This window comes from Cupressus sempervirens, chromosome 9 (genome assembly GCF_028749045.1).
Source record: "Cupressus sempervirens isolate cs-2001-9-10 chromosome 9, ASM2874904v1, whole genome shotgun sequence".
In the NCBI taxonomy this organism is placed as follows: Eukaryota; Viridiplantae; Streptophyta; class Pinopsida; order Cupressales; family Cupressaceae; genus Cupressus; species Cupressus sempervirens.
In genome coordinates, this window is record NC_143126.1 from 124,319,388 (window position 1) to 124,345,489 (window position 26,102).

Consider the following 26,102-nt stretch of genomic DNA (forward strand, 5'->3'; position numbering starts at 1 on the left):
CGTACAGAAATGAGGACGGGCTTTTTCATCAAGGCAAAAAATTTATAACAGATTTTATGGGTTTGAAATACTATTGTTAAAGGTTTTTGACTACACTTTTTCTATACAATGCTGCTCGGGGTCTCTCCTTTTCACCATTGGCTACCCTAGTTGAAGCTATCATATATTGCAGTCGAGAGGCAACAGTGAATGTGTTATTTAACCGGAGGCCAACAACTATCTTCATTGCATTTTGGAGTCCATCTGCTTCTGCATGTAGCTGCATCTGGAAGCTCTCGACTTCACTGTAAAAACTCGTGGGAGGCTTAATAGAAGCTGAGAACCAATGCTTATTCCAACGCTTATCCAGTTTTTTTAAGCGCCTCACGTTTTCCGAATGCGATGCTAGACAAACTTTATGTGGGCCAACATAGTTAGGCGTTATTACTATTGTTATTGTTTTAGGTTTTATCATTGTTTGCGATTTATTTAAAGTTTAATATTGTCATATAGTTTTTCATTTTTGGTATTTAGTTTTGTTTAAACAAAATTAAAATATTAAATTGTTATAATTTTATGTTTTATATTAAATTTATATTAATAAAAATTTAATCATAAACTTAAAAATATCTTATATTTTTTAAACATGTCAATGTTTTTGAAATGAATTTAAAACTATTTAACAATGATAAAATATATTGCTCATTTATTCTATATATATTAAATTATATTATTCAATAATTAATCATATAATTTAAGCGTAATTGATATTTTATAAATGTTTCAATCTTTTTATAATGATTTTAAACCTATTTAACAAAGTTTAAATATTTTGTTATTTTACTTATATATATATATATATATATATATATATATATATATATATATATATATATAGGCAAATTTAATGTCGAACTTTTTTCCGAATTTATGCTCTTGTCGAATTTTGTCCGAATTTTATGGTTGCCGAACTCGAATTCGAATTCGAACCTTGTGACTTAGTTTTAAAATATGTCTTGAGATATAATCTCACTTTTTGAGACTCATTGCATATTTTAAAATGTGTAAAACTCTAAAATCTCACTTTTTGGAGTCACTTACATGTTTTTACATATTTTAAAAACATGTTTCACCTTTTTGATGCACAAGCACAAAACCTCAACTTTTCATGTCATTGTATCAAAAAGGTCCACTTTTACAAGATTTTGATGGAATGGTATGAAAAATATCCTCAAAATGAGTTTTTATATGCAATAACATGAAAAGTTTCCACTTTTCATAATTTTTTACATGCATTTGTACATAAAAAGTCTACTTTGAGGCATTTAAGTTATGTATTTCACTTAATTTTATAAAAATGTCATCAATATGGGTCAAAAATAACATTTATGTATCATATTAATCAATATAATACACAAACATTATAGTAAAGTGACATTTATATAAGTATTTGATTTAAAAATCAAAAATTTAAAAAGTAACTATATAGTTCTATAGTCACTTTAAGTGAAAAATTAAAAAGTAACTCAACTTAAAATTATAACATAAAGTGCACTATAGTCACTTTAAGTTATAATTTAAATGAAAAGTAACTTTAAAAGATAACAAAAAGTGAGTAAATGTTATAATTTTGAAAAAGTGAATGTCAAAATGAAAATATAACATCATTTTTTTAAAATCGTGCTGTTGCACCTAAAATGTCCACTTTTGAGGCACTAAAATGACCATAACTCTTGACTGACAACTCTGATTGACCTCTAGGTTAGACCGAATCGAAGGGGAAAACGAAAGATATACATGAGCAAATCCAAAGGACCAAAAACAAGCAAACGCAAACTCAAAAGCAAAGAACGGACTGTGAAGGCTTCAAAAATCAAGCAAAGGCTCGACAGAAAGCAAAACAAAAACAACTTGACGAAGGCCTTCAGTAAAAGGATTCATTATATCAATTGGTACTGATTGGTTGATCAATACTAACCAATTAAATAACGAACTAAATTCAGAGAAATGCGAAACTAAGCTTGAAAAAGTTTCGTATTGTTACCTACATTTTGTGGTGACAAAATGCAGGACAACAAAACCAACAAAAGAATTATGCCGATCGAAAGAGGATTGATCAAGCAGTTGAAGTTGGGGGTTGAGTTTTTTTGATGTTACAACCTATAAACAAGGTCTCTTAGAAGTAGCAAAGCAAAAAAAAAAAAACTAAAAACATGATTCTATGGACCGTACAAAGTTTTAAGAAAAATTGGTGAGGTAGCCTATGAACTAGAGTTACCGGAGAATAGTGGGTTCCATAATGTCTTCCATAAATCACGACTAAAGAGGGTTCTTGGACAACAAATCACTCCATGTTAAGAATTACGTGGCACGCCAAATTGATGATGAAGGAAAACTCATCCTAGAACCGAAAAGGGTTTTTAACTTGAGTGAGAAGACGCTGAGAATTAAGACCATTCCAGAATATCTGATCAAATGGAAAGACCTGCCATGCAACTTGGGGAGGAGCAGAAATTTTTGAACATCCAAACCATAAATTGCTTGAGGACAAGCAAATTTAGGATTGGTGGATTGTGATGGCACCTAGAGGTAAGCCCCTATAGGTAATAAATATATATATTAATTAAATGTATCATTTAAAAATTAATATTCAAATAATTGAATTTATTACATTTATTATATAAATAATTAAATTATAATATATATCAATAGTATGAATTAATAAATTTATATATTAATTGAGTCTCATCATTCTTAAATAATAAATTATTCTTAATTAATAAAGTTAATTAATTAATTATTAACAAAGCTAATTAATAAATAAATTCATTTAAGCTAAATAATAAATAAATAAAAACTTGAATATCTATCTAAGGGCTGACAACTGCAGACTATTCCCGAACGCTGAAGTTGACCTGTTACTTGTCACACTGGCAAGGTAATACCAAGTGCATACAATTATAATCATAACTCCGTTGGTCAAACACATACTCAAACCATGTAATCACAAATTATAGGATTTATGTGAAGAATTACATGGGGTTGGTTCTAAAGACCACTAATATGTATTGTTCAAGAGATGTGATTGTGCCTTCTAAGCGATACATCCCTTGATTAGAAGGGAGTATAAAAAGGAATAAACTAGTAAGAGTAGAACATAAAAGGAAAATTGGAAAGAAGAACAGTGGGAGTATTGTCTCAACAAGACTGTGGAAAGAGCAAATAAGTAATACAGTATCTGTTTTGTAATTAAAGAATATAAATAAATACATATATCTTATTAGCCAGACACTGTCAGTGTTACCGAGCACCAACCATTGTGCCTACGAATATACAACTCAGGTGATTATAGAAACCTGTAGCTACTGTTAATCAATGAACAAACATAATTGATGCATATTTATATACATTTGGAAATGTAAAGTAGATAATTATATAGTTGTATATAGAATTAATTTCCAAATTTATGATTATTTGACTAATGGAAGGAAGTGTGTGATGTTGCCAAGCAGGGGCTTGAATAAATCCAAGCATGTATCTTATACCAAGAGAGGGTAGGGGTCAGCATTCTGGAAGCCTTCATGTATGGACTTGGACCTGTAAACTTTGAGGGCATCCATTGTTTGTTTTCCAGGCAACTTGGATAGCACCCACACCTTCCATCCTTAAACCACATAGTAATATGATTGGATATTTGGAATTATTGTTATGAATTTATTCGTAGGACTTGTTAAGTTTGGATTAAATATGTAATCATCATGTCCAACCGTACTAGGGGACATTACATGCTGGCAGAACAGTTTACAATTTAATGAGAATAGGCTGTTTACTGACTACTGTATCTTTTCTCCTATAGTTCAATCTTATTAGATGGATTGGAGATGAGGTTAATGTCATGGATTTCTACCATTTTCCATCATTGTCAGGATTGTACATATTAGTCAATGTTCACTGCTCTTCGGCTTATGCTGTGATTTTATAGTGCAATGTGTGTGTGACCTCTTATGATAATCTATTTTTATGTGTGAAGTTATGTTCCTGCACATGAGGTCATTCCAACTGTAAAGTTAGTTCAGAAGGTACAACCTTAATTTATATATTTTGTAGGTCTTAGGAGTATTAGGCCTCCATCCTACTTATGAAATTAGTTGGAGAAAGAGATGAAGATTTCTATCTCTTCTGCCCCCAGTAGGTTAAAATCATATTTTTCATTGAGATTCCTGCATTTGCCTGCAGGTTTAGAAGGTCTATTAAATCTATTGGTACTCAGTTTCTAACTATTAACTTTTGAAACTAAATATGATTGATTTCATTTTATGTAGAATGAGATGAATTTAGATGAAAATTGTGCATTCTGTAGTCTCTTCTGCACCCAGTAGGTTAAAATCATATATCTCAGAGATTCCTGCATTTGCCTGCAGGTTTAGAAGGTTTATTAAATCTATTGGTACTCAGTTTCTAACTATTTTCTTTTGAAACCAAATATGATTGTTTTCATTTTATGTACAATGAGATGAATTTAGATGAAAATTGTGCATTCTGTAGTCTGCCACTAGTGTTTCAGATGAGATTTGATATAAATAATTTATATACTGTTACAATTTACAGGTGCCCGATCATCTTCTTCCAAAGGTTGTTATAGTTGGAAGGCCAAATGTTGGAAAATCAGCCCTTTTCAACCGGCTTGTCGGGGTATGCTACTTTTTGTTCCCAGCACTATCATTGTTGTACAAGCACGGTTTGAATGCATACATACACTTAAACATTAACATAAACATAAACACATAAACGAAGACAGCTTTAATGAGCACGCACATACTTGGGTCCACAGACGAACATGTGCTTCATTAGCAGAAAAATATAATCATTTATTATACAGGAGATGAAATCATATCGTGCATAGAGCTTATGAGCCAGCGTTATCGCATCCAATTTTTGTTTGATTAAATCAAATAGAATTCATGACTATTATTATTTCTACAGAGGAATGTGGCAATTGTGCTTGACGAGCCAGGTGTAACTAGAGATCGTTTGTATGGTAGATCATTTTGGGGAGAAAACGAATTCATGGTTGTAGACACTGGTGGTGTCATGACTGTTCCAAAGTCTCCTAGTGTTAGAACAGATGGGTTATCACTTACGAGAGGTGGAAGTGAGGATGATATTATATATGCTGCAAGGGAAGCGATTGCTGCCGGATTACCTTCAATGATAGAGAGACAGGCTGCTGCAGCAGTCGAAGAGGCCTCAGTTATTATATTTCTTGTGGATGGCCAAGTGAGTAAAGATCTATTTACAGTAAAACTAAAAATACAGAATTTGGTCTTTTTGTGTCATCTTTCAGATAATTGATTTTGAGTATCATGTCTTCTTCGGTGCTGTTAAAATTTTAAATCATCTTTATTGTATAACATGTTTGGCATGACAAGCAAAAAGACCCATCTTTGTTGTTGCAAATGTATATTTCTGTATTGGCCCACTTCTGTGCATCAAAGTTTGTACTCTTAAGTAATATTTCCAGTTTTGACATCATTTGACCCTTCATCTCCAAGGTGAGACCCAAGTGCTGTCTCATGTAATTGTTACTTCAACATAGGCTCAAAATATAAATCAAAGCAGCTGTGTAAGCAAGTTGGATTGGAGCAGGGCCTACTAATACACAAGTGAAGAGCTTAAAGTTTTTAAACTCTATTGTTGAACTTTAACCTTCTATCTCTTGCATTTCCATTTCTTTTTTTTATGCTTTTGTGATGTGAGCCATCTATTTACTTTCTTGTATTGTGCAAATTAATTACCTCGAGATGTGAAGGTACAGGGATGAGCATGGGCATGCCATAAAGACTAGGGTTGAATAAAGGAATAAGGGTATGGTAATATGATTTATAAATGTAGTTAACAGAAAATGTGAGAGTGGAGATAGAAACTATTAGAATATTGTAATGTTTCTTTAATGGTCATCTTTGTTAGTTTTTAGTTTATTAAGTAATTTTAATTTTCGTCTTTAGTTCATGATTGTTTCTTTTAGAAACATCGTCTTTGTAAATCTATATAAGGAGTTTTCATCTCCTTTGTTTAATACAACTACAACAATATCGATTTACCATAACATGGTATCAGAACAGGTTGATGGGATTTCATAAGATTTGGTAGATTTAAAAAAAAAAAATTAAGCCTCTTTTCATCTGGAATTTTTCCAAAATTTTGCTTTTTGTTTTTTTAGAATAAAAATTGTTAGAAGTATTTTATGAAACTTTTGTGGTTTGTCTTCGAGGATTTTTGCTGGAAATTGCAAGCTTGTTTAATGGTTTTGATCCCGCGATTTCTCGGTTGCAGCAAAAGTTTGTGATTTTTGAGGGTTGCATGTACTTGCATGTGTTGGTTTACTATGAAAAGTCTTATGTTTTGTCGTCCTTTAAAATTTCTGATGGGCTTTTATAAATTTTTCCCGTAAAAATTTTCTGATGGGTTTTAATAATTTTTTCCCTCGAAAAATTTGTGATTTTGTAATTCGCAAAGTTATGTGGGATTCCTTTATGGGTTTATAATTTTTTCCTAAAAAATTATCTAGTGGGTTTTACTGTTTTTCATAAAAAAATGAAGCTTTGTGTTGTCTAGTTTTGATTGATTTTCCACCTCAAATATCATGCTCATTTTTTGATCATTCTCCTAAAAACGTGTCTTTTTTTGCAGTCTATTTGGGGCATCATGCTTATCTGCAAAGTTTGGAACGTTTGTCGGATTTCCCTCAAAATTGTGCTAGTTGTTCTTAGTGTTTGTCTTTGTCTCCAGGGAAGAGCAACTCCATTTTCCAACATCAGGTTGGATATTTTATCATGATTTTTGTTCAGATGTTTTGTTGATTTTAGGAGGGTTAGTGGCAGACTCATTTCAGTGGCAGGCTCTTGTCTATTGTTGTAAAACATTTTGAAGAAGGGGAACCCTTCATTGTTCTTGTTGGACAGATTTTGGCTTCTTGGTCATTAACATTCTGTAGGTCTAGGGAGGGTCTTGTTGATGTGAGTTTTGTACAACTACATAACATATTAGCAATTGAATATCTGATACGGAGTATCAAACACACAATTTCTCTCTTGAAAAGTTAATACTCATGGGACATTAGAATAATTCCAATGTTCCTTACACTCGTGGATACTCGCTCAGTTTATTGATGTGATTTGCTGGTAATCATGTAGGTAGCCTTATGCTATTTATTCGAGAATGACTTGGGTTTTGGGATGGTGGTGATGATGATGGGTTTGTGAAATGTGCGAGTGACAGATAATGTTGATGGTGATGGTGATGGAGGGTGTGTCTGCCTGCCAATGATGCTGATTGCGCGAGGTGGAGGCAATAATGCTTCGATGACTTTAACCTTCCTTTCTGGCTTCCTAAGAACGAACTCCAACCACCAAACTACTTGCTATTCTACTCCTACTCCTATGAATGGAAAGATTAGCAAATGGACGGGGATCAAATTTAATGAAAGCTAACTAGCGGCTCCACCTCCATAGATGCAATGATTCAAAAGAAAAGAGAACTAGTTTACCACAGAAGGCTCCCCAACCAACGATTAAGATGCTAGTGGCCTAGTTGTAGATCCCTATCAAACATTCACTAATCATCACCATACAATTAACCATCTACTTCTACTCTAACAACATGAAATGAAATCCTACTTTGATTTGAGAGATGAGAAGAACCATGCAATACACCAAAATGATCATGTATATCCACCATGTAGGCCACAACAATGAATAGGGAATAATTTTGATAGTATTTTGGCAACAATCCTCCAACATAACTCTCTCACAAATGAGAGCAAAATGGCCTTATATAGAGGCCAAAATGTACAATCGACGGTAGAGATAAAGAGGGAAAACTGACGATCCAAGATTGAATCCTAGAAACTCTAATTAGGGTTGCCACCCCATTGGCCAATGAGAAGATGCCACCTCATCAATGGACCAATTGAAAAAGTGGAAAAGTGGCAACCAATGAAAAGGCACCAAAATGGTGGCCAATTAGAATTAGACACTTGTCTTATTCTAGAAGAAAGAGAAATTGCCACTTGGGCTTACATCAAATGATCTTCTAATATAACTCTCCCCTATTCTTTCATTCTTTTCGCTAAAACAATGAACTTAGCTAGCCTTTCGTCGACTTCTTCCATGGGAGGGCAAGGTGTATGCTTTATCTTCAGCTCAGCCGATTTCATCATGCTGCTTGCTGCTTGTAGTGTCTTCTCATGATCCTTCTCATACTCTTTTGTAAATCTGATAAAGGCATCGAGGGAGGAAAGGGTTTTAAAATGTTTCTTCCTGATAGCAACCTTTCCTAACTCATCTAATCTTGATCCAAGTCTTGTCTCATTGATATCCTCTTCTCTAATGTCCTCAAAATCAAGCGCCATCCCAACATTGCTCATCACGGTTGAAATAGAAGTGTTGACGCTTGGGCTGCGCTGTGCAACTGCCTTATGTATATCTTCTTTGCTAGGGGGGATTGTCCTTCCTTTAGTGTGTTCTTTACTTGTGTCATGTTTACTATACCGACATTGGTATTGGTTATTCGTCTCATTTTTGAGAAGAAAGTTGTTTTGGGCATCATATCCTCTGTCTTTCTTAGTATTTGTTCCCTTAGGATTCTTGCTTGCATTAACATCTACCTGAAGTGGTGGATGATGAATGCAAGAAGAACGAAGGGAGACAATATTTAGACAAGAACGAAAGAAGGAAATCAGCTTAAGAACCCTTTTCAACTCTAAATGATTTAAAGTTACCTTTACTAATAGCCGGGTCTCTTTTTGGATTTTTACGTGTATCATGTTTCCTGTACCAACATTGGTATCAGTAAATCGCCTCATTTTTGAGAAGAAAGTTGTTTTGGGCATCATATGCTCTTTGTCTTTCTTAGTGTTTGGTCCCTTAGGATTCTTGCTTGCACTACCATCCTCCATCTCGTCGCCCTATTACGGGATGGTAAAGTGATGGACAATGAATGCAAGAAGAACCAAGGGAGACAATATCTAGACAAGAACGAAAGAAGGAAATCAGCTTAAGGACCCCTTTCAACTCTAAGTGATTTAAAGTTACCTCTACCAATAGCCGGATCTTTCTATTGGAATTTAGGATCAGACTTCGAGAATTTCAAACCCCCTACAAATCTTGAGGCCCTAGCTGTAAAAATCAGAATTTAGTGCTGTCAAAATTGTCCACCATTTGCCCAAAAAATCAGACCTTTGATTACAATAACCTCCTCCAAATAAAATTGCTCAATCTCTGGGAGAAAATGATAGCCCCTCTTCAAAATCAGAATTTTGTCTTCCTCAAATTTCGGCTCCCACAAAATTCGACAAGCAAGAAGAGTGCAGAATTGTCCTCAATCATGGAAAATCGCCAAACATAGAGATCTCTACCATGGAGAAATTTGCCAACAATAATGCCAATCTGCCCTAGCTAGAAAAATCACCCAAAGAAGATGCCAATTTGCTTTAGGAAAATCGCTCAAGGAAGAGAAAATCTGCTCCTAGCCAAAAATTGCCTAAGCACTAAAGAGGAGTGAGGAATGAGGAAATGAGAGGAAAGAGTTTCCTCTTATACCCAACTTGCTCATCCTCCCTAGCTGGCTGACTGGGACCCTGGGAGCGAAAATAAATTAATTAGAACACAAGACATGGCCCCCAATTAAATGTTTAGCTAAAAATTAACTTTGCCAAGATGAAATTTACCTTTTTAAATTGCCAATTAGACCAAAATTACAAAAAGAAAGTAAATAATGCCTTGGAGATGCTAAATGATTTCATTTAATGACAATTTAGCAATTAATATATCATTAAAATCGGATTTTGGCTAGCCAAAAGCCATTTTTCAATATTAAATTAACAATTTCATTAAAGGCTTAAAAAATTTCAAGATATTTTTAATCCATTAAAGCCAATTTTTGCAATTCAATTCAAATCGATTTTGCCAAGCAATTTTAGTTTTTTGGACGAAAATAAAATCATCTCTAGAGTATAAAATCGATTTTGCAATTTGATTTCATCTTCACAAAAGATTTTTTTTTTTTTTTTCACCAAAGAAATTCAAGATTTTCTTAAGAAAAGCTAAATCTAAGAAAATTTCATTTTTGAAAATTATTTAAATTTATACAATTATAGCCAAATTTTCAAAAAATTGTCTAAGTACAAAATTTTCAATTTTATCTTGCCAAGTGTGGTTCTTTGAAATTTGTCCAGCCTAAGGATGAAATTGGTTTTTTTGGAAAATCAAGCCAAAACCTAGGTGAAAATAAACCTAGCTCTCTCCTTTCTGGCCCTGGAGGTGTCCAAGACTTAAAGTTTTCAAAAAATTGAATCAAAATTTTTGGACAACTCAAAATTTGCCAAGGCAATTAAAAAAGATGGGGTCCCCAAATTTTTTTGGGGCAATGGTGTGAGAACCTCACAACAGGTCTCAAGAATAACGAAAAGTTTTAAAGAATTTGTGCTCAAGAGACATCAGTTAGAAAATGGCCATTAAGGGAGGGTATTAGTAAATTGTAATGTTTCTTTAATGGTCATCTTAGTCCTTAGTTTATTAAGTAGTTTCTATTTTTATCTTTAGTTCACAATTATTTCTTTAAGAAACATCATCTGTGTAAATTTATATAATGAGCTTTCATCTCCTTTGTTTAAGACAACTATAACAACATCGATTTACCATAACTAGCTGCCCAAGCTCAATGTTTCTATTCTTTATGATTGTTTCCTAAGGAAACATTGCTTATTTATTTGTATATATTGATCTATTGATCACTGTCAATAATAAGCAAGTATTTTACTAATTACTTCCTATAATATGGTATTAGAGCTACCTTAAATTTTTGAAAAAATTATAATTTTTTTTTGAAAAATTTCTGCCTAAAGTTTTTGAATTTAATTTTTCTGGGCAAGAAAAATCAAAACTTGTAGAAGCTGTCTAGGGCTTCCCTGCTAGTTTTTTAGCTCTTCATGGGTTTTGTAGCTGCAATTTTTTGCAATCTGTTGATGGGTTCTAGACGTGATTTTTCGTGTCACAAATCTTTGCGACTCGCGCATCTTTTCTCCTGCAACTTGTGTGCCATTTCTCTTGCAAATCCCGCCTAGTTTCATGAGTTTTTTTTTGCAACTCGTGGTCATTTTTCTACAAAAAATGGCAGCTGTTTTAACTTGTTTCATGTTCATTTTTTGCTTATTTGGAGGCAGCTAGGGTTTCTAAAACCCTCAACACTAGAATCATGCTCAGAATCTGCTTTTTCTTTGGAAATCTGCCATTATTTTGAAGTTCTTTTTAGTGTAGGCCATTTTTTCAGAACCCTAATTTTTTATATCGGATCCAAATTTTTTTTTATAAATTCTTGGTGGGTTTTTCGAGAGCACAACTGGGTTGTCGTCCATTTTTCTGTGTCTCAATTTTTGTGCCTCAATTTTTGAGCAAGCAGATTTAGAAGTTGACAACAAATTCTTTTTGGGTTTTTTGAGCTCTCTATTGGGTACTTCATTTGTTTTAAGTCTTTTGATATTTTGCCTCGAAGTATGTGGCTTCATATATTTTCACGATTTTCATTGAAAATGCCCTATGGCATCTTTAATTAATATTATGCTCCAGGGAAATAAAAAATTCAATGGTCGGATTATGGTAGGTGGAAGCAGCGAACGCTACAACCCTTGAATATCAAAATACTGATCAAGTTGTTTTGGGTGTTACACAACATCCAACTGCAACTGGTATTGGTCAGGATACATGGGATCAAAATAATCGGGAGGTGGTGATGTTTCTCAAATTATGAGTAGTTGATGATCAACTCCCTCAAATTCCATCCAATAAGACAACCGCTGAGATATGGGAGCATCTCAAGAAACTTAATGAGATTTCAGACAAAAGCAGGGCCTTCGTTCTCAAGAACTCTCTGTTTTCCATTGTCATGGATGAGCGAAAATTGCTCCAGGAACAATTGAATAAGATTTAGGATATTCGTGATCAGCTACCTGGCATTGGACGCAAGATGGGGGAAGAGGACATTGTGGTAATAACCATCAAAAGTTTACCCAAGTCCTAAGAGCATTTTATTGATTCTCAACATCACTTCTACTAGTGTTAGGTTCACAGATCTTTTCACACTTTTGCTTTAGCAAGATACGGTGGAAACAACAGTTCAGTAGTAGTTCCAGCTCCACTTCCACTGAGCAACCCTTTCCTACTAAATCCTTTCAGAAGGATAAAGGCAAAGTCTCATTAACAACAGTCTTCTCAACATAAGTCCTCTTCTCTAGCATTAAAAGGATCCAAGTAAAAGAACATTCAATGCAAGTATTACTACAATTATGGTCATATGAAGGTTGAATGTTGGAAATGTTTAGCTGCCTAAGCTAAGCAATTTGGTTTATAGCCCAAAGAGAATAGTGTAGGGCATAGTGAGCAAACATAATCTATTTTTTATGCGTTCATGGCTAAAAGACCTGCAGATCATATGAAGTCGTTTGACTAGTAAATTGATTTAGGTGCTTCTCGTCATTTCATCCACTGCGGAGATTGGTTTACTGACTACCAACCTTTTCAAATTCAGTTATTTTTGGTGGAGGGGAGTACAATGTTGTTGCAAAGGCAAGATTTGGATTTAGTATACTGGGAGGAATCTCAATTTCCCTGATGTGTACTATGTGGATGGAACTCAATCTAGTGTCATTCTGTCTAATGCTATGACACTCTCCATGGTTTTGATGTCACCTTTAATTAACATCAATGCACCATCACTGATAGGGATACTTAGTTTGTTGTTGCGGTTGGCCTTGAGGATCATGGTCTTTTCAGACTTGTTGATTATTGTGATTCTCAGGACCTAACTATGGCTGCTCGATTGTCTTCAGTTAGCTCACTTTGGCATCAACAGTATGAGCACTTAAATGTGCATTATCTCTCTTAGTTTTCTCGGGAAGAGCTCGTCCTTGGTTTGTATGAGATTTAACCTCAGCTTGGAGTTTGTGTTGCATGTCACACTGGAAAGCAACATCGCATCCAATTTCCTGTTGGCGATTCATGGCGCGTTTCTCAGGTACTTCAACTTGTTCATGCTCATATCTGTGGCCCTATGACTACTTTTGTTCTTGGGTGAAGGTATTTTATGTTTTTTGTAATGATTTCAGTTGAAAGATGTGAGTATACTTTCTTAAAAGAATATTAGATGTGTTTATTGTATTTTAGAAGTTTAAACCTCTAGTTGAAAAAGAGTTTGAGAATTCTATTATTGCTCTTTGGATAGATAATGGGGAGGAATTTTGTTCTACTCAATTGTCTAGCTTTTGCGATACTCATGGCATCAAGCGCTAGTTAATCACACCCCACACACAACAACAAAACAGTGTATTTGAATGACAAAACAAAACAATCACCAATATGGCTAGATAAATGCTAAAAAACAAACATATTTTGAAGAAGTCTTGGGCGGAAGCAGTTAACGTTGCAGTTTATCTTTTGAATTGGTCACCCACTGTAGCGGTCAAAGGTAAGACTTAGGAAGAGGCCTGGTTAGGTCGCAAGCCTTAAATAAGCAACTTGAAGGTTTTTGGCTCACTTGCCTAGATTTGGATCCCTGGTGCATCACACACCAAGTTGGATGCCAAGAGTCAAAAAGTCAAGCTTGTTGGATACAACGTTGTTCACAATGTGTCATATCCCCATTTTAAGATAAAATTTTAATAATAATTAGATACTAAAATGTTATTAAATAAATAATAACAATGAATTTATATTAAAACTAATATTAAAATATAAAATTAGGAAATAATAATAATTTAATCTATATTATTCTCGTGGATGTTAAATTTTTATCTATCTATCTATCTATCTATCTTAATGAAATAATATTTATTATGATATTTAAAATAATAAAATAATAATGATATTTCAATGAGTAAATAAAGAAATAAAATTGAATATAAGAGACAATATTGTAGAAAGTATGTTAACTTTCTAAATAAAATTTAATAATAAATAATAATAAATATAAATAATATAACATAGAATAATATAAAATAACTAAATCTAATGAAAAGTCAAGAGATGTTTCACAAATAGACATAACTCCTTAAACTTAAGATATAAAAGGGAGGAGAGTTTATTTTAGAGAGAAGAAAAAAAGAAGAGGAGAAGATGGGAGTTCAAAAAGGAAAAATGGAAGAGGAAAGTCATATGAAGAAAATAATGACATTGAAAGGATGTGAACCTTCGAAAGGGTCATAATTATGAATAGTTATGTCTCTTCAAAAATACTTCGATTATTAAGTATTGAGATTTTTTCAAAAGATTTTATTTATGAAGTGTTGTGACTTTTCAAAAGGATTATAACTATGAAGTTTTGTGACTTTTCAAAAGATTTGTATTATGAAAGGTTGTGACTTTTGGAAACGAAGAAACAAAAAAGTATAGTTTGTAATGAAATAACTTGCACAATAGAATAAATAATATGAAATATTATATAAATACTTGATAATAGCTGAGAGTAATAGGTCACTTCGAGGGGGCAACCTCCAAATATCTCCAATGAGAACACACTTCACAATATGATTTTGAAATAAGATTCACAACCTCCTATATATATCTAATTATGCTTAGGTTGAATAGACACAACCCTACATAACACCTAGGCCAACCTACCTACCTAAATAATAATATAATAATGATAACATGACTTAATTAACGATTAAGATAGCCACAAGTTGACTATTCATAACCCTATATGCACCTATATTAAGGGCGTAGCATGCCCCCTCTCTTGAAAGAAGCATAGTCATATGCTTACCAAGTGTGGATTCTTTTGAATGAACTCCTCATCCTCCCATGTGGTCTCTTCAACTAGTAAGTTCTTCCATTGGATGAGATATTGAGTGAGGTTTCTATTCCTCAGCTTCTTCGTGCGTGTTTGAAGAATATGATGGAGCCTAAAATTTAATCTCCATTATCGACCATGATAATTGAAACATGAGTTTTAGAAGTTACAAAAATAGTCCCTTTAGAAAGTTGTACTTCATTATTTGTTTCAAATCAATGCTGCCTTTAAGAAAGACATGCCAACACAGTCACAGATTGAAAATGAAAAGGATTTGAATTTGAAGGTTTCCCCAGCATGGACAGGCAAAGGTGTAACAAATATGGGATTTGGGAGGAAATCTTTGTGGACCTGGAAGGCATGAGAGTTGTTGGACGTGTGTACCAGTATATAGAATTTGTTATAATCAAAGAAATTAAATCTGCACATAATATGAGATATCGCTGGTGTTTGCTGAGTCAAGTGTTGAATTTCAACAGAAAATAAAAACAAAAGTTTCTTATTATTTCAGAAGACCAGAAATAAAGATAATATACAAATACCATGTGATTATAGATAGAGAGGCCATTGGGAACAAATGAAACAAAGCAGTGCCTTCAACAACTACAAAGATAATGACTTCACTAGACATCCACCATATCAGAATTGGAAAGCATCGAGACTTTCAGCATGAGTCATTGTTATAATCTAAAAGCAAACTGAGGATGAGCCTGATTCATTATGCAAAAGTATGAAGTTGACTTCAGTATATTGTACATTCACAGACTCGTAGTATACAAATAGTGCATAGAGTTTGGTGATTTGAACAAGTTTCAGATAACCTGGGAGGATGTACAAATATCTTTGAAGGAGGATGAGCTTCGATCTCATTATTTATATCTACAAATGGTCTGGCCTAAGGGTCTCTATGACAAGGATCACAAAATGTCAAAAGTAATCCGCATACTAAGAAAAGGTTCTTGAGCACATAGTTAATGTTTCTCCTTCATTTTCAGATCCTCTAAATAAGGGATCGAAATATCTACATTTATAATATGTATAGAAAGAAAAGGAATTATGTTGACATCGATAATATTGAAGCCGATGTGTTTACAAGCTCCCATTTTGTTTTGAGATGGCAAGAGCTATACGGAGTGCAGAAAAGCTTGGCAAAAGGAAGGACGTGGAGGTCAGGAAGCCTGTGTGATGAACTCAAATGAAGAAAAGCTCCGCCGTCATGATTCAGAGTGTCATTCACGGCATTAAAAAACTCGCAAGTTGGTTTTCCTACGTTGAGCAGATAAAGCATTACAAAATTTTCATGCCCGATAATTTAAAAGGAGGATAGCGAAAGAGATTAGTATAAATGAAACTAAGAAATATACATATGAATGGTATAGTTTACGAGGATTAAAAAGCCCAAAAGTTACACAAACGTGATAATAATAATAATATTAGTAATATGAAGAGGTGCAATTAAAATTACAAATTATTATTATTGAAGGGGCGTGAAATTAGTAATGCATCTTTCCCCTAGAGACATAGTCTTCAGTATGAAATACAAGATATAAATAGGAGTTATTTAATTTGAAGTAAGACATATTCAAAGACATTCATATTCTATAAAGAAAAATTATTTTATATTACTTGTACAGAGGGATAAGGAGTTTAAGATGATTTTGTAATATAAATTCCATTATTTTATTTTAATAATAAAATAAAATGTGTTTTGTTTATTCTCAAAGGCGCGGAGATTTAAACTACAAATGAATCATCCTTTGTAATTATTATTTGAAATTCTGTATACAATTTTAATGTTAGAGAAGTGGACATGATCATTTAGCATTTTAAATTTCATCATCGCAAATATTGTGAAATATAAAGTTGTTTCCATAGTTGTGTCCAATTTGTCTCCTTGCCAGAGGAGTTAAAATTCAATGTGTACTAATTTAAGATTGCATAAATATTTGATTTGTCGCGTCTTGATTATTTAATTGTTAGCAGTATAAGTGCATAAGAGCTTTATAAAGTTGTACGTGAAAATTAATTGAAGTCGACTCTATTGCCTGGATGAGCAGAAGCACTGGTCTTTTTATTATTGAAGTCATAAAATCTAGATATTTCTTCCTACAAGCATCAAATTAACAAAACATTTAATTATTAACTAGCATCCAGTTTCAGTTTTCATTTTTCAGTTCGAGGACCTTGCTAGCTGGAGAACTCCAAAAGTTTAAATTTGCTATAGAAAAGCCTTGAACTAGACAGTTAGTGTTTGAGGTGAAGGTTTACCCGCTTGGGTGTGGCGGAGCCTGAAGTGCAGGGGAATCAAGAAATATTCCCATTCATTGGCCAGAACTGATTGAGAAGTCCTATCGGAGAAGTCGCAGGCTCTTGGATTTCCAATCTATGGTTTTGGGAACCAACATAATACACTTTGGTTCCAAAATAAATCTTCCTTCTTCATCAAGCTCTGGTTGTGCTGTTTGAGTAGGAATATTCTGCCCAATTACCTTCTTCAAAAAAGAAACATGAAAAACTGGATGTATCTTTGTTGTTGGTGGCAAGTCAAGCTTGTAAGCAACACTACCAATCTTTTTCTTGATTTGGTATTGTCCATAATATCTTGGAGACAACTTATTATTATTTTTTTGTTGCTTCATTGAGATTTGTTTATAAGGCTGCAATCTCAAGAAGAGCCAGTGCCCAACTTCAAAATTTATTTCACTACGATGTTGGTCCGCTTGTTGTTTCATTCGATTCTGTACCATAGCTAAATTCTCCTCGAGTCTTGAAAGTAATTGTTGTTGATGAAGCAAGTGGTCCTCTACTGCCTGAACTCTTGATGACAACTTTAATGATGATGTGATGGAAGGAGGATGATATCCAGAAAGTGCCGAAAATGGAGACATTTTTAATGAGCTATTAAAAGAAGCATTGTATCACCATTCTGCAAGAGGTAGCCAATCTACCAATTGAGATTTTTTTTCTGAAGTGAAACAACATAGATATCCTTCCAAACATTTATTAACAACCTCAGTTTGCCCATTTGATTGAGGATGATATGAAGAATTATGAGCCAACTGAGTACCCAAACATGAGAATAAATCTTTCCAAAAATGACTAGTAAAGATAGGATCACAATCACTAACAGTAACCTTAGGTGTACGATGTAGCTTTTGGATATTCTCCAAGAAAACTTTTGCCACTATACTTGCTGTAAAACGACGTGATAATGCAATGAAATGTGCATATTTAGTGAGGTGATCAACTACTACCATGATGACATTGTGACCTTTAGATTTGGGAAGCCCTGTGATGAAGTTCATGGATACCTCTTCCCAACGTTGGCTAGGAATAGATAAAGGCTGCAAGAGACCTGGTGTCTTAATTGTTTCGCCCTTATTTCTTTGACAAACCAAACATTTAGCCACAAATTTTTGAACTTCACCTTTTAGCCCTTCCCAAAAACAATCTTGCTTGACTCGATGATATGTCTTCAAAAAGCTTGAATGACCACCAATTGGGGACTCATGTAGTAGAATCCCTTGTTTAAGAGTGGAATTCTTGCAGACATACCAGCGCTCTTTATACCAAAGAATACCCCCCTTTAAATAAAACGTATCTAAACTACTAGGGTCACTTTTTATTTGTTGGATGAGATCACTTGTTGCAATATCATTTTTCCACTCTTCTTTGGCTTCTACCACCCAATTTTCTTGTATTATTGAAAGGGTGCACAATAAGGCTTCATCTTTTTCATCTTTCCTAGAAAGTGCATTGGCCACAATATTTTCGTTCCCTTTCTTGTATACAATTTCAAAGTCATATCCCAACATCTCAGTGACACATTTTTGTTGCTCTTCTGAAGATAGTCTTTGTTCCAAAAAATATTTTAGGCTATCATGCTTTGTCTTAACCTTGAGGTGTTGACCCATTAAATAAGGCCTCCATTTATCAACTGCATGAAGGATTACTAGCATTTCCTTCTAATAAATAGGTTTGAGTTGATTTTTACCTTTTAATTGACAACTCCCAAAAGCAATTGGTCGACCTTCTTGCATGAGAACTTCTCCTATCCCATTTTCAGAAGCATCACATTCCACAATGAATTCCTTGGTGAAGTCTGAAGTGGCAAGGACTGGAGTTGTACACAAAGCCTTTTTCAATTACTTAAATGCTATATTAGCAGATTCATTCCAATGAAAAGAATCTTTCTTGAATAGAGTGGTAAGGGGTGCTGCTATATGACCATAATTCTTCACAAATCTTCTATAGTACCTTGTCAATCCTAAGAAACCCCATAGCTTCTTAATGGTTTATTCAATAGGCCGTTCCATGATAGCCTTAATTTTGTTAGGGACACCTTTACTCCTTCATGTGAAACTATGTGTCTCAAATACTCCATCTCCTTAAGACCAAAAGCACACTTGGATAGCTTAGCATAGAGTTGATGATCTTCAAGTAATTGTAATGCTTGATCTACATGCTGCAAATGTTCTTCCCAAGTCTTGCTATAAATTAATATATCATCAAAAAACACTAACACAAACTTTCTCAAGAACGTTAAAATGGAATTCATCAAACTTTGGAATGTAGATGGTGCACTGGTAAGACCGAATGGCATCATCAAAAATTCATAATGACCCTCATGAGTTCGAAATGTTGTCTTGCAAATATCTTCCTCCTTAATCTGAATTTGGTGATAACCCGATCTAAAATCTAACTTGGTAAAATACATAGCTCCATTTAATTCATCTAGAAGATTATTGATGACTGGAATAGGAGTGTACTTGTTGAGCACTCTATAATCTAGAGACATGCGCCAAGTTTCATCCTTCTTACGCACCATCACAATAGGTGAGGAGTAAGCACTTTGACTATGCTTGATAATTTCCTCAACAATTTTTTCTATCTCACTTTTTTGTAAGTGTGGGTACCTATAAGGCCCGATGTTTGGTGGTTGGCTTCTTGGAACTATTTGTATGGCATGGTAATGATCTCTCTTAGGAGGAAGTCCTTTAGCCATATCTCCAAGAGTCATTGAGTGATGATCAATTATTGCTTGTAAATATGGACGAGTAAGAGCGCTAGATTGAGAGACTTCTAATGAACATAGCTGGGCCACAAATCCATCTGCTTCTTTCTTATGAAACTTTTGTATTTGATAAGATCTTACCATCTGTGGGGATTTTGCCTTCAATCCCCTTAGCTCTACTACCTTTCCTTTTGATTGAAATCACATGAATAGTTCTTGGAAGTTCATCTCAATTGTTCCCAATGTAGTAAGCCATTGTATGCCCAAAACAATAGCTGCCACACCCATGTATATTGCATACATTGGGGTATCAAGTTGATAATCTCCCATAGATAATTTGATGCTATGACACTTCCTTGAACAACTGACTGTACCCCCATCTGCAGTCAAAACCTGAAACTCTGGGGTTGGATATATAAAATAATTTAGAAGAGTTGCCAACTTTTGTTGATGAAATTATGAGTACTACCTAAGTCGATCAACACTGGTACTTCCTGCTTTTTTAAGAAACCCACCACCTTGAGAGTTTGTTGTGTACTGAAACCTAAAAGTGCATGACAAGAAATGATTGTTTGAGAATCATGTGATTCCTCACACAACTCCCTATCCTCCTCTAATATGGGCTCATCCTCTTCTTCCTCACTTGGACCTTCAATATAGGACAATTTCTTTTCACTACATTTATGTCCTCGACTATATCTGCTATCACAATTGAAACACAATCCTTTTGCTCTTTTCTCCTTAATTTGTTGTGGAGTCAACCTAGTAGGTTGAGGAAGATAAGGTGTTGAATAACCTTCTTTCTCTCGTCACATTAACCCCTTGCTTTCTAGTTATCAAGAACTTCTCCTCTACCCTACGTGCCAATATAAAAGGCTCATTTACTGAGCTAGGACTAGACATGCGTACCTCATGTTGAATGTGATCCTTGAGACCACCCAAGAATAAATCATTCAAGTTCTCTGTAATTGTATCCACTCCTAAGGATAGCTTTCGGAATTTTTGAATATAATCCTTAACTAATCCTGTTTGTTGAAGCTTAGCAAGTTGGCTAAATAAGTTTTCTGTCACACTATTGCTATAATGTGCTTGGAGTTCTTCTGTAAAAATTGACCATGACATTGTGAGACCCTTTTTCCTTGTATGAGTAAAATGCCAACGATACCAAATGAATTGATTTGGTTCTAGATATAAGGAAGCCATCGTGACCTTTTGTCCATATGGGGTTTAATGTACGTCAAAAAAATTCTCCATTTGATTTATCCATGTTAGAGGATTGTAGCCATTGAATTTGCGCATATCCACCTTTGGAAAAAAATTCTTAGATCCAATAGGAGCATTAAAATTTGTGTCACTGTTAGTCGACTTGAAGTTTTCACCTTGATTGCTTGACAACTCCTCCCTTGTTTCATTCATATAGGAGCTTAACATGCTTCGTATATCTAATATATCTCCTCGTAGGTCACACATCCCTCTTAACCTCTTCCTTGAACTTACGCATTTCCTCATTGGGATTACTATCCTCTGTTGTTTCCCAATCTTGATTAGAAGATTTCCTTGGTGTGGTAGCATTCTTTTTGCCTCTTGTTGGAGGTCCTGTAATGATGGAAACCAAACTCGGCCTTATAAATGGGATTTGGTAAACTTCCCAAAGCATTACAAACATGCTGACATTGCTAAAACATTTATAAGTAGCCAAATAATAAAAAAGGCCCAGGATATACTATTATTATGTTTCAAGGCCATGCAATAACTAAGTATAATTGAACTATTTGATTATTATGTTATTATTATGGCCCTCTTTTATTAAAGTTCCTTTGTTTGTTACCTCATTATAACTATCAATTTATAAAATATTGCATCCCAGATTTGGCATAAATTGATAGCATTAAGTTCTTTTGTTGTGTTCGTGTCCAAAGCTGTGCGTCTTGTAGGCTAAAAAGACCATATGGGTTTACAAAGATTGCTTAACATCTTAGCGACCTGCATGGAGTTTTCATCCGCTCAAAAGTGTACTCAAAGCCATACGCCAACTGGGGGAATCACATAGTGCTCAATGTATCCCTTGACTCCTATTGGCCATTGGCATCACCCTCCTCACCATCTATCTAAGACTTTGTTTCGGACACAACTATATGATGCTTGCGTTTCTTAGTCAACAAATATCACCACCAACTCCCAAGGTGCCTAAATGCATCCAATAGAAAATAGGTGGTTGGGAGGGGTGCACACAACCCTGTGGCACCAACTCGTATAGGTGGGGAGACACTTGTGTTTGTATAACCTTGAAAAAGAGCCTGATGGCATGATGGGGCATGTAGAAAGTCATGTGTTGTAGGGTCATAAACTCTTCCAAAATTTTTTCCATCTTGTCTTCTAGTATGAAGACCCGTTAAAGGGATTTGTGCTACTGCAATGCTAGACGCGTGACTGGCTCCTCTGAGTTAGCTCTTCAAAATATCCAACAAACACTTCCATTCACCATGCAGAAGAAATGATTTTTTTGAACCCTACCCTTTTCTTACATGTGTCAGAGTGTCCCATTTTGCCTTTGTCAAGTCATCTTGGCACATTATCCGCAAAAGAGTGTCTTTCTGTTGAACTGACATCTTTGTGACCTTATCAATCTTTATGCCCTTTGGTCTAGGAATACCAAATATGCTAGTGAATGCATGGGCTGCTAATGAGACTGTACTCTGGCATCACTCGTACTCGAACACTAATTGTTGTGTCTATTGTAGGCCCAATGTAATGTTCCCTTTTTCTCGGATTAAAGTTGAATGCTACGACCTGCAACCATTCATTAGTATGAGATAGAAAAGTGTATACAATTATGTTTAATTGAGTTAAGTAAATATTAATCTAGATTCTACCCCTGCTACCCTTCCTAAATCCTTTAGAAAAATGACCCTTCTCGAACCACCTAACCCTATGGTGAGAATTATATGTCGATTAGGTAATTTTCATAGAAAGAGTGTCTCCCTTAGGCCTCTTTGGGATCTCTAATAATATTACTCGGTAGAGATCTGTAATGACCCAAAAATCAGGGTAAAACTTTTGAAATAAAATTAAATACTATATCTATTTTATCGAGCGGCTTTAGCAATAATAAATCTATCCTTTGTGAATTTAATTGAAATGTTATAAATAAATAAATGTAAATAAACAATAAATAACTAGATAAATGTTATGGTAAATATTAGAGCAAATAACATAAATATTGTTGTAATATATCATTATAATAAACATTATAATTATAATTAAGATAATCTTCAATTATGAAGAATAAATAAATATTGTGACTCAAAAAAAAATTATTGTAAAAATAAATTTATAAATAAACAAACATGATCATCGGAGGAGTCACCTTGATAAATAAATAAAGATTATTATAAACATTAATAGAAGACTATGGGTCACGACCAGTCCCTACGGTTGTGACCTTTGGCCAAGCATTATTATTTAAATCTAATCCACGTTCGTTGGAAAGGGCAGAGGGAGGACGGATGTAGAAACCCGGAAGGAAAATAGCAACCGGCGAAAGCTTACAAACACTTGACGACTGAAGGATTAGACATAACAGTTGTCGTGGAGGAACTGACAATCGTACTTGTCCCACGTAGCATCACATATAGATCTTAGAGAACAGTAGAGGAATACTTGTAGATGGCTATATAATAAACAACATTTGCTTACATAAATCTCAGGCACTCACTAAATCCCTTCCAGCAGCAAAGTCAAGCAAAATCCATTATCACTGCAACACTGGAGATAACAGATCCGAGCCAAGGTTAAAGATGATGGAACTTAAGAAGCACTGAGTTAAAGAGGAGATCGTCATAAAAACTTATAATCCCTATTAGGAATCAAGGCCGAGATATAAGATCTCTGAAGGTCAGTAAAACCAAATTAGAATGAACATACCTAAGGTAGTTCAATAGGCTTAGGAGGAGAGTATTCTTCCCTAAGAAGGATGGATGTATCTGATCAATCATCCATTAGGCTTAACGAGAGTGATTGTGAAAGGATGTCACTTAGTGGAGAGCTGTTCCATTATAGGAGCCCCAGGAGGCTCTCCCCCAAGAGCTAAGTGATCGATCACAACCTCTCCTTAAGAAGGAAGTAGAAATTAGGATTTAATCCTAAATATGTATATGTATAATGTTTTACAATCTCTTTCTCTTTTAAATTACTAAGTACTAACACTTGTGCAGGTTTACTAGCCAGGAGAGTGTGAGAATATTTCAAATCAAACAATCGGAGACATTACAGGTGTATCAAAGCATTGATCTTGCCATCCTGATGGCAATATTCTATGAAAACCTACAAAAGAAGAACAAAGAAAATGACCATGAATGAAATGGCTAATGAATTAAGAACTTTTATGGAACAAACCAATAAAACTCTCATGAGTCAAAACGAAAGGCTAGATCAATCCAACCAGGCCCTTCTTAAAGATCTTCAAAATATGGGAAATTATATTAATAACCTAAGGAATAACTCCTCCCACGGGAAAGATATGAGTTCAAATGAGCCGAATATTAACGAATCATCATCGTCTTGAATTCCGAGACCTCCCTTCTTACCTAGAGAAGAAACTCAAAGGGAAGAGGAGGGAATAAACCAACCTATCAATAACACAAAGGAGAATGCAAGAGCCTATGCAAACCTCGAACCTAAAAGTAGGGAACTCATAACATTTGCAGAATTCTGTGAGGGACAAAAACATGAGGGCCCAAAAAGAACCAGAAGACGACCAATCAAAGAGCTTAAACATAAGGTGAACAAGGTAATGCTACCCAATTTTGATGGATCCGGAAAAATAATAGCCCATGCATGGCTCCAAAATTTAAACACATATTTTACTCTTAGCCCAATGACAGAGGAAGACACACTCCAATTTGCTATACTCCACTTAGAAGGAACGACACACGAATGGTGGCATAGTGGGCTTATCTCCTTAGGACATCAACACATAAGCTCATATCAGGAATTCTCCCAAAACCTTATCAAACGATTCAACCAAGTTGAACTCGAATGGTACTTCAAATAGCTGACCCATTTAAAGCAGTACGGAACGGTGGAAGAATTCTCTAATGAGTTCGAAAAACTTTTAGTCATGGTCCTAGACTTATCTCAAAAAAGGCTTACATACTTATTTGTTGAAGGCCTTAAGGATTCTATCAAAAACATAGTCAGCCCATTAGAACCTCAAACGATGGAAGAAGCCATTCAGAAGGCTAGAAAGGCGGAATCTAATGTATCCAAAGAAACATCTCGAACCTACCTTCCTAAAAGTCCACACCAACAAGAAAGATCAAGAAAGGAAAATAAAACATGTTACCTTTGAAAAGAATCATGGAATCTAGGACATCGATGTCGAGGTAAGGAGAGGGACGAGTTATCAAGGAAAGGATTGCGCTTCAAATGCAAAGAACCATGGGGACGAGATCATCAATGCAAAAAAGGACAACTTCGTAGAATGGAAGAAATAAATACAGATGAGACACCAAACAAAATAATAAAGATGGATAAAACAAAATTTGGAACCCTAGCCATAGTCACCCAAGAGAGTGGGAAGAGACCATTTCGAGTAAAAGGAGTACTAAAGGGCCAAAAATTGATTGAATTAATAGATTCTAGAGCCTCACATAATTTCATCAGCAAGGATCTGGTAATCAAAAGAATGTTAAAAACACAAAAATTTAAGGGCTTCAAGGTAGTAATGTGCAATGGTACCATTGATCAATGCATGGAGATTATTCCCCAATTGAAAATTTCTTTAAACAACTAAACCATAAGAGCAGATTTGTTTGTTGTGAAGCTACAAAACGACATCATCCTCGGAATGCCTTGGATTGACTCTTTAGGGCATTTTACTATTGATAATCATAATCTAGAAGTAGGTTTCAAACATGAAGGGAAAAATATAACTTTAAAAGGACTACCTGATGGATCACCCAAGGTAGTATCTTGTAATAGAATAGAGCACATTCTTAGACATGGTCAAGGAGAGTGGATAGCCGAGTGTATGATTCTTGATAAATCACCCACTAATGAACCAATAGTACATGTTGATATACATCCCATCCTACAGCAACACGAGAATTTTTGAAAACATTCCTCCACGAATAACCCCCAAAAGAGGTTTTGGGCATTCCATAGAATTAGAGGAAGGAGCCAAACTTGTTATAACTACCCCTTACAGGCATCCTCATAAATACAAAGAGGACATTGAGAAAACTATTAAAGAATTATTAGAAATGGG

General features: G+C 34.6%; 1 protein-coding gene across 5 annotated transcripts in view; it reads left to right on the plus strand.

Annotated features, from left to right (window-relative positions):
* Positions 1–26,102, plus strand: part of LOC149537842 (uncharacterized) — a 310,563-nt gene that overhangs the window by 57,939 nt on the left and 226,522 nt on the right. For all 5 annotated transcript variants that reach the window (XR_016355921.1, XM_089799242.1, XM_089799243.1 and 2 more), the window contains exons 3-4: positions 4,588–4,671; positions 4,963–5,256. Coding sequence is in view for 4 of the 5 variants with exons in the window: in XM_089799242.1 (XP_089655368.1) it covers positions 4,588–4,671; positions 4,963–5,256 (378 nt within the window). In the remaining variant the exon portion in view is untranslated. The remainder of the gene's footprint in view (positions 1–4,587; positions 4,672–4,962; positions 5,257–26,102) is intronic.